General features: G+C 42.5%; 1 protein-coding gene across 1 annotated transcript in view; it reads left to right on the top strand.

Moving 5' to 3' along the window:
• The window catches only part of LOC145411851 (limbic system-associated membrane protein-like), a 167,556-nt gene that overhangs the window by 132,860 nt on the left and 20,598 nt on the right, over nucleotides 1-14,098 (top strand). Inside the window, exons 4-5 of the mRNA XM_080281808.1 lie at nucleotides 4,257-4,285; nucleotides 12,742-12,810. Coding sequence (XP_080137934.1) covers nucleotides 4,257-4,285; nucleotides 12,742-12,810 — 98 coding nt within the window. The remainder of the gene's footprint in view (nucleotides 1-4,256; nucleotides 4,286-12,741; nucleotides 12,811-14,098) is intronic.

Raw genomic sequence — 14,098 nt, 5'->3', positions numbered from 1 at the left:
TCACCCTTCTCTTCTTCATCACTTCCATCATTCTTCACCCTTCTCTTCCTCCCCATCTCCCTAATACTTCCTCTTCCTCTTTCAATCAACTCTTCCTCAAAATTCCTCCTCCCTTCCCACTTCATCTTTCCCTTCCTCATCTACTTTCAACCCACTCTTCCTCCTCCTCACCCTCATCTTCCGGTAAACCTCTCTCCTCTCCTTCCTCCCATCCTTTCCTCCCTATCTCCCCTCTACTTTTTCTTCTTCTTCGCCCTCCTCTTCTTCCCTACCACCTTTCTACATCCTCCTCCTCCTTCCCACTCTCCTGTTACTTCTAAGCTTGTCCTCCCTCTCCACTTTCTTCTTCGTCCTTCTCTTCCTTCCTGTCTTCCTCCTCCTCAAAAACTTCCTCTCCGTTCATCCCTCCCATACTTTCTCTTCCCCTTCTCCATTCTCATCTACTCCACTTCCCTTCCACTGCATCTTCCCTTCATATTTCCTCTTCCTCTAAGCATCTCCACTCTTTCCCCACTTTCACCTGCTCCTCCTCCTCCTCCGCTTCCTCTTCCTTACCTTCCTTCCACTCCCTCTTCATTCTCTTCCTCCCGACATCCTTTCCACTAAGTCCTCCTCCTAGTCTTCCTCTTCCACAAGCTCTCATCTAGGCCACTTCCTCCTCGCCCTCCTCCTCTTCCTCCAAACTTCTCCCTCTTCCCCACTTCCCTCTTCCCTGACAACTTCCTTCCCCTTCCTGGTCATTATTAAAGTTATCTTGAAGTTTGACGGAGCATTTACTTGTCTCTGTCCTACTATCTGTGCCATCATAGGTTACCGTACTCACATATATATTTCCTTGGTTCTCCCGGGCTCCTATGACTCACTATCAGCTGAATAAAATCGTCTGGCGTTAGTTGGAATAGAACGCTAGAGTTGTCCCGTTACCGAAAGATTTCTTATTGAGTTTTTTTTAGTTATAGTACTATGATCCTATATTATCTTACTTCAACTACTTTATTAAGGTTTTATATCACTATTGTATTCGTTCTCTTATTGTTACTACTTTTCTATGGCCTTTTATTATCTTACTATGATTTTAAATTATCTTATTTTACTATCATACTATGGCTTTACATAACCTAACAATATAACTTTACGATAGTCTTATATCATCACACGTTTTTATAATAACAGCGCGTTGAAATTACTGTTCCAGTCACTACAAAAAATCTTTAGGACAGGGCACTTACCAGCAGAGGGCGAAAGACAACCTGTAAATTGCCCTCTTAGCCTACCAATAAACCTTATCGTCTTCTATAAAGGTATCAAATTATTTAACTTATGCTACCCAGGGACGATTCTGTTCAGCTTGTGGGAAATTCGAGCAGTAAATGGGTTGGAAACTCTAGATTAATCCTTTCAGCTTCAGGACGTAATTTTTTCATACTCTTGCCATCAGCAGACGATTTTATTCAGCTAATGGGGAAACATGTGGTTTTAATGGGGTTAATGGACCTAACTTTATCGGGGAAAAAGATAGCTTGGATCTAATGTCACAGATATCGTGCTCTAACCTTATTCCTGACCTGATTCTACTGAAACTACTATTTAATCCTATTTAAAGGTGACACAGGCCTACTCAATCTGGACCTGACTCTTATAAGACAATGATCTATCCCTAATGATACTTAACACCGTGCCTCTTATTTCCTCAATCTTCTAATGGTTTCAGTGAGGTCATGTCACAGTTACACCACTCCACAGTTAACTCCATTTCACTTTGGCTTTTATCTCTGTGGTAGGATATCGCCACCACCGCTCTCAGCCCTAGCACTGTATAAGCAGATCTCCAAAACTGACCCCATGCTAACCAAACCAAACTAACCCAACCTAACCCAACCCAACTCACCAAAACCCAACCCGACCTAACTCAAACCAAACTACACATAAACCAACCCAACCAACCCCACCCACACCAACTTAACCCAGCCCAACCCACCAAAACCCAACCCAATCTAACCCAGCCCAACCAACCCAGCCCAACTTAACCCAGCACAACCCACCCAAACCCAACCCAACCTAACTCTAACCAAACCAAAAATAACCCAACCAAACCAAATCAAACGTAACTCAACCCAATCTAATCTAAACTAACCTAATTAAACACTGAACCTGTGTCACTGTCCCTAACCTTACTAAAATGTTAAATAACACATATCCACGTTCCTTCCATCTGTTGTTGTTGTTGTTCTTTCTGTTCCTGGTATGACCCCAGGCACATCCAGACGTTACCTCAATGAAATCCGGGGATCCGGCCACTTCACCCTGCAGCACTTTGAAATATCTTTTGTTGAAGGTTCGTCTGTGCTGTGAGAGTGAGGCGCGTGAGGTCAACTATACTCTTTTTACTATAACTTGGCCTAAAACTGTCATCGCTCCACCTAGAATGTTTGGCTATAGCATTAGATCACCGCTATAATATGGTGCTAGTCAGGAAGATGTGCTATGGGAAACATGCAGAGCCGTAGTACTGAAATGGCAATGACATACGCGAAATCAGCTGCAAAATGACGAAAATCTGGGCCAACTTAAGATGAAAGAACTATAGTATGTTGTATAGGATGCTAGAGTGGATTGTTTGTGAGGTATTATTCTGCGCTGGTAATGAGGTAATGATGGGGAATTACTGGTATCACATTGTATTCTAGAGAAAAGAACTAGCATCTCTGTGGAATGGAAGTTATTAAAGTATTATTATTATTATTATTATTATTATTATTACAATTATTATATTTACAAGATGACGACCAGGCGAAAACTCATGAAGGCTGCTGCTTGAATGAGGGTTTTGGATGGCCTTGGTGACTGTGGTGCTTGTGTGTGTGTTTGTGAGGCGATGGGTTGGGGTTAAGGGAGAGAGGTGTTTTCGCGGCATTCCGTGAAGTGCAACAGCTGTTCGTTTTCGTTTCCTTGTTTTGCGGGATGATGCAGTATATACTGTACTTGCAAGGCCAGACGAATCTCAAGGCTGAAGCGATGAACGGGATGCCTCTCACGCTCATGTGGTCCTTGATTAAGAGGATTTTTGTTTCTTGAAAACAGTGATCTGTTTTTATGATCTTTGTACGTCCTGTCATTGTTTTTAAGGCTTTGTTTTGTCCATGTTATTTTCTGTATATGTTTTTCGCTGATACGGTGAACACTTGGGGCTCGCATACTTTAATTTCATGCTGTTTGAATGGAATATCTGTAAACTCTCCTCAGTGATTATTTCTGCTGTCAGAAGGTGGTGACTGTGAGTGATTTCAGTGCATCGAATTTACGTGAAACCTTGGTTGTGATGCTGAATGAGTGCTAAGGAAAGGCCATTTGTGTTTCCTAGTACAGCAGATCCAATATTTCTACACTGTATTTCTTGGGGAGTGATTCAAGAGAGTGCCTTCAGGGTGTAATTAGGATTCTTTTTGTCTTGAGTGAGGTGAGTGACAGTTCATTTTGCTGGCAAGACATTCTGTTCTGTGTAAGCCACGTTTCGAGTGAGTGTAAGTAATGTTGGAGCTGATTTGGTGCACGGTTAGTTTTGCAGTGTTGTGATAGCACTGCTAACTCGTCGGCACTGGAGACGAGAATTACAGAAATAGGGAGGAGATGGGATTAGAATATGATGAATGAAAGGCTGAAAAGTAAAGACGAGAGGAATATGACCTGTGGAACGTCGTCGAGAAGTACTCCATAAGCCAAGTAGATAGGTGACAATGAGATAAAATTTCGTTCATGAAAGGTAGGTCATGGTTTTGTTAGGTTTACTTTATTATTTCACTCAGGTTATAGCATAGTTTTAATCGAGTTAAGTCACAGACACATCGCTTCACGTTAAGTTCATCAAGCTGGTTTGGGATGGCTTATCTCCTCGTGTTTATGGATATCAGTACATTCGGCGCGAGGTTCGAGTGGCAGAGATATTCACTATACCAGGAGATCCCGATCTTTTTTTTTTTTTTTTCCCCTTACATGCACCATTTTGGACACCACTGAGTCCGTGACCCAAATTAGTATTTTGAAGATCCCATCCATAAAAACACGACAAAGGACACCTTTACTAGCCACACTCACCCCATCCGCATGCAGTATCCACCGCCCCAGCACACCCCTTTGTCTCTGAACATACCCCTCAGACACTTTCTCTAGACACACCATAGATGCATAACACACACGCTCACAAATCTCTACGACTGCAACTTGTCAGATTAATCCTTTAAAATGAATTTGTGACACAGCTGGGAACACACTGGATTTGACCGCCTATGTGAGTGCGACAAAAAGTTATACAGTTATAATAATGCCAGTGCAAAATACGGAAACATTATATATTATATGCATATGCTGCACTGACAGTTTTTCTAATTTACCTCCGACAATACGAAATATGAAATATACAATAAAATATACTAAAATGATTTTGCATCGTACGGAGATTACTAAAAATCAAATTGTGTATGCCTAAATTAATGCAACTACATTTATGTAATTACACTGCAGAATGAATAATATATTTTTGTACCACTGAGATGACTAAACAAAAATATATTCTAAATTATCATAACTTTGATATTATATGGTTTTTATTTTAACTTGGCCTAGATTTTCTTCCTTTTGCAGCTACTTCCACGCAGCTCAGTGGCAAAGACACAATACTAAGACTCAGCTCTTTCTGTTACACATCTCCGCGACAGGCATCATATTCCAGCGTTAAGCATTCAAGATCGAAAGAGGGCAAATATAGGCCGTTTGAGTAAAAATGGTATAGTGAAGGCCATTCTCATTAAAGAATATAATTTTTGTATACTCGAAACCGTTTACAATTTTCCTCACAACCACTTATCTTTAATAATACGGAAGAAAATTATGTCAAATTACAAGAAGATATAGTTGGAAATGTAACTATCATTAAACTCCACAAAAATAGCCAGAAAATACCAATTGAGATGTGTGAGACAAGGGTACACAATTTCACTCAAGATATTCACAGCATGACTAGACAGCGTTTCATAAATATAGGCTGGGATGGCACAGGAATGAAAGTAAAAAGATCAACGATTGAATAAAATCATCACTTAGCTAACAATACAGTTCCCTACACTGGATTATGTAAGAGTACACGATATGATAGCTGATCTGAACAAGAAGAGTGTGAAGGTAGACTTGAAGATGAAGATGATGGATGCTACGTAATGCAGCCATGATCAGTCTCCTTCAGTTGAGAGAGAGAGAGACAGAGAGACAGAGAGAGAGAATGTGTTGACTTCATTTACCTAAGGCGCGTCCACACGTGCTCTCGAACATGTTGGCAACACGGCAGGCAACATGTTTGGGAACATGTTTGCAGCAGTATTTGGACAGATGTATGCAAACATGTTTCTGTGCAGCTTCGAACACTGGCAGCAGAGGTGATGGGATAAGTGTGTCCATACCAGGCAGCTGAGACTTCATCATGATGTTGCCAATACGATCTGGACTCTGCTGTTCCCAACATGTTTGCAGCGTGTTCGTTACTGTGTTGCTTACACGTTGCCAACACTTGTTCGGGCACACGTGTGGACGCGCACTTAGACAGACAGTTCAACGATATCAAGCAAAGATGAGGAACGGGACAGAGGGCTTTTAGAAAACACAGTGACATCATGAAAGATAGGGTGCTGCCTATATCTTATGGACTGAAAGCCTGGAGTCTAACAATATATCTGGAAAATAAACTTGGAACTGCTCAGAAAAAGAAAGAATCATTTTTGGTGTCACATGGAGAGACAAAAAAAGCGCTTCCTTAACGAGAGAACGGCCGAAAATAGACGATTAAATCACCACAATAAAAAAAAATGAAATGGATGCGGGTAGGTCGGGTCTCTGGTGAAAACACAACGGAGGGATGGCCTGGATAACAGACAGGCACTATGGAGATGGAGTGAGAAGATGCAGATAGAGAATAAAGTGGTGAGGTGATATTCGAATTTTTGCTGGGGCTGGATGGAATAGATTAACAGCCTACAGGTCAGAGTGGAGAAAGATGGAAGAGGTCTTCGTGGTCTTCGTCCTCTTGTGGTCTGTCTCGGGTTGTTTGATAATGATGATGATGATGATATTAAAGACTATGCAGAACTAAGCGCAAAGTTATGTTGCCTATCAAAGACCTGATTTAGTTTCACCCAATCCTCTCCCGTTCTCCAGACACACCTGAGATTCACGAGGCTACTTAAGATAATTTCCTCTAACTACGATCTGTTTTTGCGGGAAGATAAAAGAGACACGGGAATACTGTCTTCACATATCCTTTCTATAAAAACAAATCTTACTTACGACAGAGAAGTGATCGTAAGTTTGTTTCCTAATCTATCGTCCAGAGAGTTATCCTAAAGCCCTCAAATTACACCCAGAACGATGAAGGCTTAAATTTATGGTTATCGGCTACACGGGGGGTCATTAAGGTAGACAATCAGTTTTCCTTCAGTTCCAATCTTCCCCCGAATTACAACATGCGACCGTCGAATTTACAATCCAGGTTCTTATTTTGGTTCTACGTAAAGATGGTCTGATGGCCTGCCCGGGAAGAGTTAGTCTTTCACATTTGTGGCTTTTGGTGCGTCGTTCCGTGTGATAAAGTCTGGGAGCAGCGGAAGGCAGAGTCAAGAGGGTAATTTGTTCTCCACCAACCCCTCCACCACACTCGAGGCACGGGGAAAGGCTTGGAAGAGAGGGGGAGGGGGAGTTGAACTGGTGGTGGTGAAGGGGAAGAGGGGAGGAAAGTGAGTGGTGTTGGTGGTGGTGGAAGGGACGGTAAGGAGTGACTACCGATGATGGTGATGGTGGTGGTGGTAGGGGGATGAGTGGTGGTGGTTTGGGGATGACTGGTGGTGGTGGAAGGGAGGACAAGGGGTTACTAGTGATGGTGGTGGTGGTGGTGGTGGTGGTGGTGGTGGTGGTGGTGGTGGTGGTAGGGGGATGAGTGGCGGTGATGACAGGGGTGTGAGCGATGGTTACAGTGGTAGTAGTAGCGCTGGTAGTATAATGGTAGTGGTGGTGGAGGATGACTGATGGTGATAGTGAAAGTGTTAGTGGTGATGGTGACAGTGGTGGTGATGGTGACAGTGGTGATGTTGGTGATAGTGATGATGTTGATGACAGTGGCGCTGATGATAAGAGGTGATAGTGATAACAGTGCGGGTGGGTGGAAGGGGGAGTGAATGTTAGTGGTGATGGTAGCTATAATGGTGGGCGTGGTAGGGTACTGGTATTGATGCCGGCGGTGGTAGCAAGGGTGGTAGGAGTAGGGTGGTAGTGGTGGGGGATAGAGAGGTAGCAATTGAGGTAGAATTTGTGGCAAGGGTGATGGTAACACAGCCGTGAAGTTAATGGTGGTAGTGGCGATAGTCTTGGTGACAGTGTGGGAGGGGGAGAGTGAGTGACACGAGGATGGCAGCAGAGGACGTCGCAGAAGGGAAATTGCTCTGAGGAAAATTGTCCTCCTCCCACTCATCTCGTCATTCTACCTGCCTAACAAGCCAGGTTATTTCCCCTCAGTTTCCCTGCTGGTCTCTTTCTAATCTCACCCATATTTCCACACTGATCTTGTTCTATTTTTGTCTTCTTTTTCTTCCAGCCACCCACTTTATTCCTGTTCTACCTTTTTTTTTTCCTTTTTTTTAGTCCAGTATTTTATATCTGTTTTACTTTTCCACTTTGTTATTGTTCTTACGTTTCCCTCTCCCTCTTGACCCACTCAATTTGCTCTTGTCTTACTTTTCCACGTTGCTTTTGTTCCACTTTTTCCCTCTCTTTATCCATTTATCTTGCTCCTGTGCTACTTTCCCTTTGTTTTACCTTCTTCCCCTCTTCATCTACCCATCTTGTTCTACTTTTCCCCTCTTTATCTACCCATCTTGTTCTACTTTTCCCCTCTATCTACCCATCTTGTTCTACTTTTCCCCTCCATCTACCCATCTTGTTCTACTTTTCCCCTCCATCTACCCATCTTGTTCTACTTTTCCCCCCTCTTTATCTACCCATCTTGTTCTACTTTTCCCCTCCATCTACCCATCTTGTTCTACTTTTCCCATTTATCTACCCATCTTGTTCTACTTTTCCCCCCCTCTTTATCTACCTGTCTTCTTCTTGGGCTACGTTTCTACCTTGCTCTGTTCTGTGTTTTTCCTCTCTTCACTTACCGAGCTCCCACACCCTCTCCCAGGCACGTGCATCCCATTTGCTTCACACGGCCCAACTAACCCAGAGTATTTCAGCATCTCACCATTAATAACAAACCCTTCCCCAAATTCCATGACGAAGGGAGACTCGAGCAGCCACACTTTTATCTATCTACCTATTTATCTATCGGCAATATCTGTCTGTCTGCACCTCAAAGTATTTCTCTGTCTCACCGCGTTATCCTCCACATCACATACCATGGCGAAGGGACACAGGAGCCACCAAACGTTAATCTATGTCTGTATCTATCTATCTACCTGTCTGTCTATCTCTTTTCGTCTGGCACACCCCCTTCCCTCCACACGGGCTAACTATCTTCAAGTATTTCAGTGCCTCACCAAACCAACGTCCACACCACATTCCAGAAAGAAGGACACAAGAGCAGTCAAGTATTTTCTAGGTATTCCATCTATCTACTTGTCTATCTATCTGTGTTTACCTGTATATACTCGTACATCCATGTCTCTCTAGGCCTATCTATCTATCTATCTGCATCCATCTATTTGTCTATTATGTCATCTATCGTATCAGTTTATGCATCTACCTAAATATATTATGTCCATTTGTCAAGTGTGTGTGTGTGTGTGTGTGTGTGTGTGTGTGTGTGTGTGTGTGTGTGTGTGTGTGTGTGTGTGTGTGTGTGTGTGTGTGTGTGTGTGTGTGTGTGTGTGTGTGTGTGTGTGTGTGTGTGTGTGTGTGTGTGTGTGTGTGTGTGTGTGTGTGTGTGTGTGTGTGTGTGATCATATATTTTCATTTTCCACTTATCACATATTCCACAAGTTAATGGTAACAATATCAACAATCTCACATGCATAATCCTGGTTCTATTTTTTTTTGGTAAATCTCCCCATAAGTTCAATGAGGCTGAACTCAACACCTTTAGCCTGAGGACGTAACTCATTTTTTGCTAGTTACTACCACAGTCTCTCTCTCTCTCTCTCTCTCTCTCTCTCTCTCTCAGCTTGGGAGAACTTAATACTGAAGGAGTTAATGAAGGCTGTATCTAACCCCTTCAGTCTGAAATGTTTTAACCAAGCTGGAAAAAAAAAGACTGAAAACAACAAGAATGAATATAAGAACCGCCGGTACGTACTCTGTAATACAATGCGATCGAATCCCAGGCTGGCTTCCTATGATTTTCCTTTAATACTCTGGCTCCCATACCTCACTCCTAGCTAAACAAACTAGTGTGGTTAGGAACAGTATACTACAACTGTTCCTACCATGAGGGAGTTATGGAGAAAGGATTAACACTCTCAGGCTCCACCGTCATATGAATACACTCGTCTGCTAATGGTATACTAGAGTTGTCCCATTCATGAGTTAACTGTGACGGTATTAACACTCAGGCTCCTATGACTTATTCTTAGCTAAATGGACTCCTCTGGCGTTACATGAATACAGTACTATAGCTGTTCCGTCTATGAGAGCGATTAACTGGGTGACTGATGAGAAACTAATATGGTTACTGAAATAAGACTTAGTGCAGTATTCCAAACGTTTCAAAATTTAACAGTTACTTCATAATACAAATCTCTGAAATTGTGATTCGATTAACCCTTTAACCCCGTCACTACACACACACACACACACACACTTAACCTCCTGAATTTGATTATGTGTTTTACTGGTTTATCTTTGCAGTTCCAGACAATGATCTGGTCAATGTTTCCATGTCTGTTACATTGGAGCGAAGGTATAAATTTATCACTTTTTTTTTTTTTTTTTTTTGCATACTACAAGGTGACATATCATTCTGAAAATTTCAGGTAGGTAGTAGATGCCAAGAAGATCACATCACTGTTGAATGAAATTGGGTTGGGTTCTTCGACCTAATTAATTAGCGCGCAGCGCCGAATCCGACGTTTACGCCTTCAGGGTGGACGACCTAACCTCGTAATTAGCTTAAGAGACACTTTTCGAACTGGACGAGTTAGATACAGCCCTCGCCAACTCCTTTCAGGACTGGAGTCAAATGACTTTGCGTAATATAATCATTCGTTGGCAGTAACCATTAAATGAACAAAAAAGTCCTCGGGCTAAAGGGGGAAATATTTTTTCTCTTAAATAGCCTTTTCAAACTGATTACACCCATTTTATCCCTCGTTAGGAGGAATACACTGAGGTGGTTTGCCCATGTGGAGAGGATGGAGGGTGAGAGACTGACGAGGAGAGTGTATGTGAGTGAGGTGGAAGGGGGGAGAGGGAGGGGGTGGCCGAGGATGAGAAGGAGGGATGGAATGGAGAGGTATATGAGAGAGGGGGGTGTGAGTTGGGAGCAGGGCAGTGAAATGGCGGGGGACAGGGCGACGTGGAGGCGACTGTTTGTGGCCACCCCGTACGGGATTGAGGTGTCTGGCAATAGATAGCTAGATAGATCTTCAGATGATTTCTTCAGCTTATGAGAGACTTCGAACTGGAGCAGGTGTGGCTTTTAGTAACCTCTCCAGGACAAGATATCTTCCCCAAGTTAAGTATTATCGTCAGGTGGTAGAAAGAATAAGGTAATACGCCGTCGCACTGAAGGGGTCAATTTTACGCCATGTGCACGAGGCCTGTCAATAAACAAAGCGGTGGCGCGGGAAACATTTTAATCACACACACTCCATCAACGGCAAATTGCTTAATGTAGGATGACCTCATTAGTATGCTGGCCCCCGCGGCTTGACTCCAACGTTAATTATCGCGCCAGGACGGGCCAAGAGGGGGGAGGGGGGGTCACGGCTGAGGGTGCTGCATGCCGGACGTCATGGGTGGAGAGTTTTTGAGGCAAGAATTATATTTCGTCGGGATGCGTTGAAAAGGAGGTTGGGCTGTACTGGGTTGGGTTGGGTTGTACCGGATTGAGTAAGGCTCGGCTGAGTTGATATGGTTTGCTTTGGTTCGATTTGGTCTGGTATGGTAGGTATGGTCTGGTTTGGTTTGGTTTGGTTTGACTGGTTGGTTGGCTGGTTGGTCTGGTTGAGTTTGGAATGGCTGAGTTTGGATTAGGCAACGTTAGGATGGTTAGGTTAGGTTTAGTTTGGTTAGGTTAGGTTAGGTTAGGTTAGGTCAGATCAGGTCAGGTCAGGTTAAGTCAGGTCAGGTAAGGCAAGGTTAGGTCAGGTAAGGTTAGGTAAGGCAAGGTTAGGTCAGGTAAGATTAGGTTAGGTTAGGTAAGGTCAGGTCAGGTCAGGTAAGGTAAGGTATGGTAAGGCAAAGTTAGGTCAGGTAAGGTAAGGTAAGATAAGGTTAGGTCAGGTAAGGTATGGTAAGGCAAAGTTAGGTCAGGTAAGGTACGGTAAGGTTAAGTTAGGTGAGTTCGTGTCGGAACTTCACCGGCATAATTTTGTTTGGAAGAATAACAATGGACGGTATTCTCTTGGGGTTTGGATCCTGCCCAGCTCCGCTTCCTTTAATTTTATGCAACGAGGGAGGGGGGAGGGAACGAATCCCAAAGCCTTCAAAAAGGTTCTTTACAGACAATACTGAAGGAAATAGAGTCAAAACCAACATATGCTAATTTCGAGATGCCTGAATATATTACGTTTAAAAGACTGGAGGTCACAGGGGATGGAAAGACAGAAAGAGATTCATTTCAAATGTTGAGCATTAGTATTTTTTTTGCACTATCAGTAACAAAATCCTGTCGCCTCTTCTGCTTCCTCCTCCATAGTCTCTGAATATTAGTCAACTGAACCGAAGGAACTGACATTGTTGACTTATTCAGCACAAAATCAGTGACATCGACGTTGTTTCTTTCGGATTCAAGAGACTAATTTTCAGAGCCCATGGAGAGGAAAAACACAAGAGCCGACAGGACTTTTGTTTCCGACTGTACGTAAAATACAGTTTGCACACTATTTCGGTATCAAACAGAAATCATACCAACACACGATGGAATATTACGGCGGAATAGGCAAAATATATCAGTCAGGACAGAGTGCCACAGATGGCTCTAAGCTCACATGAATACGGCTTATGTGCTTATAAATTTTCAATCTTAATAACAATTCATGGCTCTGTCAAACAAGACGCGATATTGCTTTTACATGACTTGATATGACCTAACCTTAAATATTTATACTAACTTCAACTGGCCTCATCTGGGCAGCGTTGACACCCTGTCCTTGCCTATAACCTTATCTGGCCTGGCCTAATCTGAATGAACGGCGTTTCCTAATCTTATCTATCAGACTTGATCTGGCCTGGCCTTGCGGAAGAAACCTTTATTTTATTTAACCAAACAAACCTCCAACCTGACTCAATTTAATCTACTCGTAATGTAACCTAGTACGTCACGCAACCTTACTTAAGCTGAAATAACCTAACCAAATCTTATCAAACATAACCTAATCTAATATAGCTCAGCGTAAATTAATCTAACCCACTCTTTGTTAAGCCAAAAGTAATCAAAGCTCACCTGAAGACCGTAACCTTACTTAAACCCAAACTAAGCCAATCAGTGCTCATCAGATCTAACCCAGCTTAACCCAACATGGCTTAATCCTCTCTCTCTGTGTGCAGGTGTGATGGCAAGGCGTGGGTACCAAGGGGAGGGGGACATCACCCTAGACACCAGCCTCTTCCTCAAGGGTAAGGTTACACATGTTTCCTCAAGGGTAAGGTTACACATGTTTCCTCAAGGGTAAGGTCACACATGTTTCCTCAAGGGTAAGGTCACACATGTTTCCTCAAGGGTAAGGTTACACATGTTTCCTCAAGGGTAAGGTTACACACGTTTCCTCAAGTGTAAGGTTACACATGTTTCCTCAAGGGTAAGGTTACTCATGCTCTTATCCCCTTTTATAACATTTAACTCATGTATTTTTGTCCATGTCATGTCTTCCTTGTAACTAACTAACTATACATATATCTTTACCCATCTAAATCTAATCTTTCTAATATCTAACTCTCTACCATACCTTCGTGCATCTACATCATATCTTCCTAATGTCTAACTCCCTTCTATATCTTCATCTATTTTTTTTTCTAATTTCTGACTCCCATGTATCATCTCCCATCCAAGTCATGTCTGCCTAATATCAAACTACCACCTACATCCCTGGCCATCTAAATCATATCTTTCTAATATCTGATGCTCATTTGTCTTCGTCTATCTAAATCATGTCTCTCTCTCCATTATTTAACTCTTTCATATATTAATGTCCACATCATGGTTTTCTCCTATCCAGCTCTCTCATACTCGTAAATCTCTATCCACTTACAGTAAATAATCTCTCTCTCTCTCTCTCTCTCTCTCTCTCTCTCTTTCGTAACTGTGACCCTAAGTGCAATTTTTTTCCCACTCTGTTCAGCCAAATTGCTGCCACAAATTGTTTAAATTGCCAATTATAATGATATACGAGTAATTACCTCTACTGAATTGATGAACAAAACCATTTTTAGTAACTTAAATCAGACATAATGCAATCCACATTATATATATATATATATATATATATATATATATGAGAGAGAGAGAGAGAGTAAATAGTCGGTAAGCTTTCCAAACTCGGTTGTCAAGTTGATGGACAGCTCACAAGGCAGGTCATACTGAGGAGTAACGAGATTCAGTGCTTGAGTCTTGAGCCACTATTCTCGTCGGTTAATAAGGCTTCCACGTACAGTTCTCTCTAAAGCTCGTCAGTATTCTTCTGCACGACATTTATCCGCTCTATACTGATACTGAAAGAGATATTATTAGCATACAGGCGAATATTTAGATGTAATATGCACAATATATCGTTAACGAAGAGCCTGTGAACCTGCCCCTGTCAAAATGGGTTTATTCATGAGCCATGACCCAAATATAGAATGCAGGAGGGTTTTACAAAACGCTGCCTCTGTGCCTCACTATCCTGAGGATCCTTCAGTTATTCTT

Source organism: Coenobita brevimanus, chromosome 91 (genome assembly GCF_032717465.1).
Source record: "Coenobita brevimanus isolate Jiangsu-jjx chromosome 91, ASM3271746v2, whole genome shotgun sequence".
Lineage (NCBI taxonomy): Eukaryota > Metazoa > Arthropoda > Malacostraca > Decapoda > Coenobitidae > Coenobita > Coenobita brevimanus.
The sequence above is the reverse complement of the archived record's forward strand: the minus strand, read 5'-3'. Positions and strand labels throughout refer to the sequence as shown.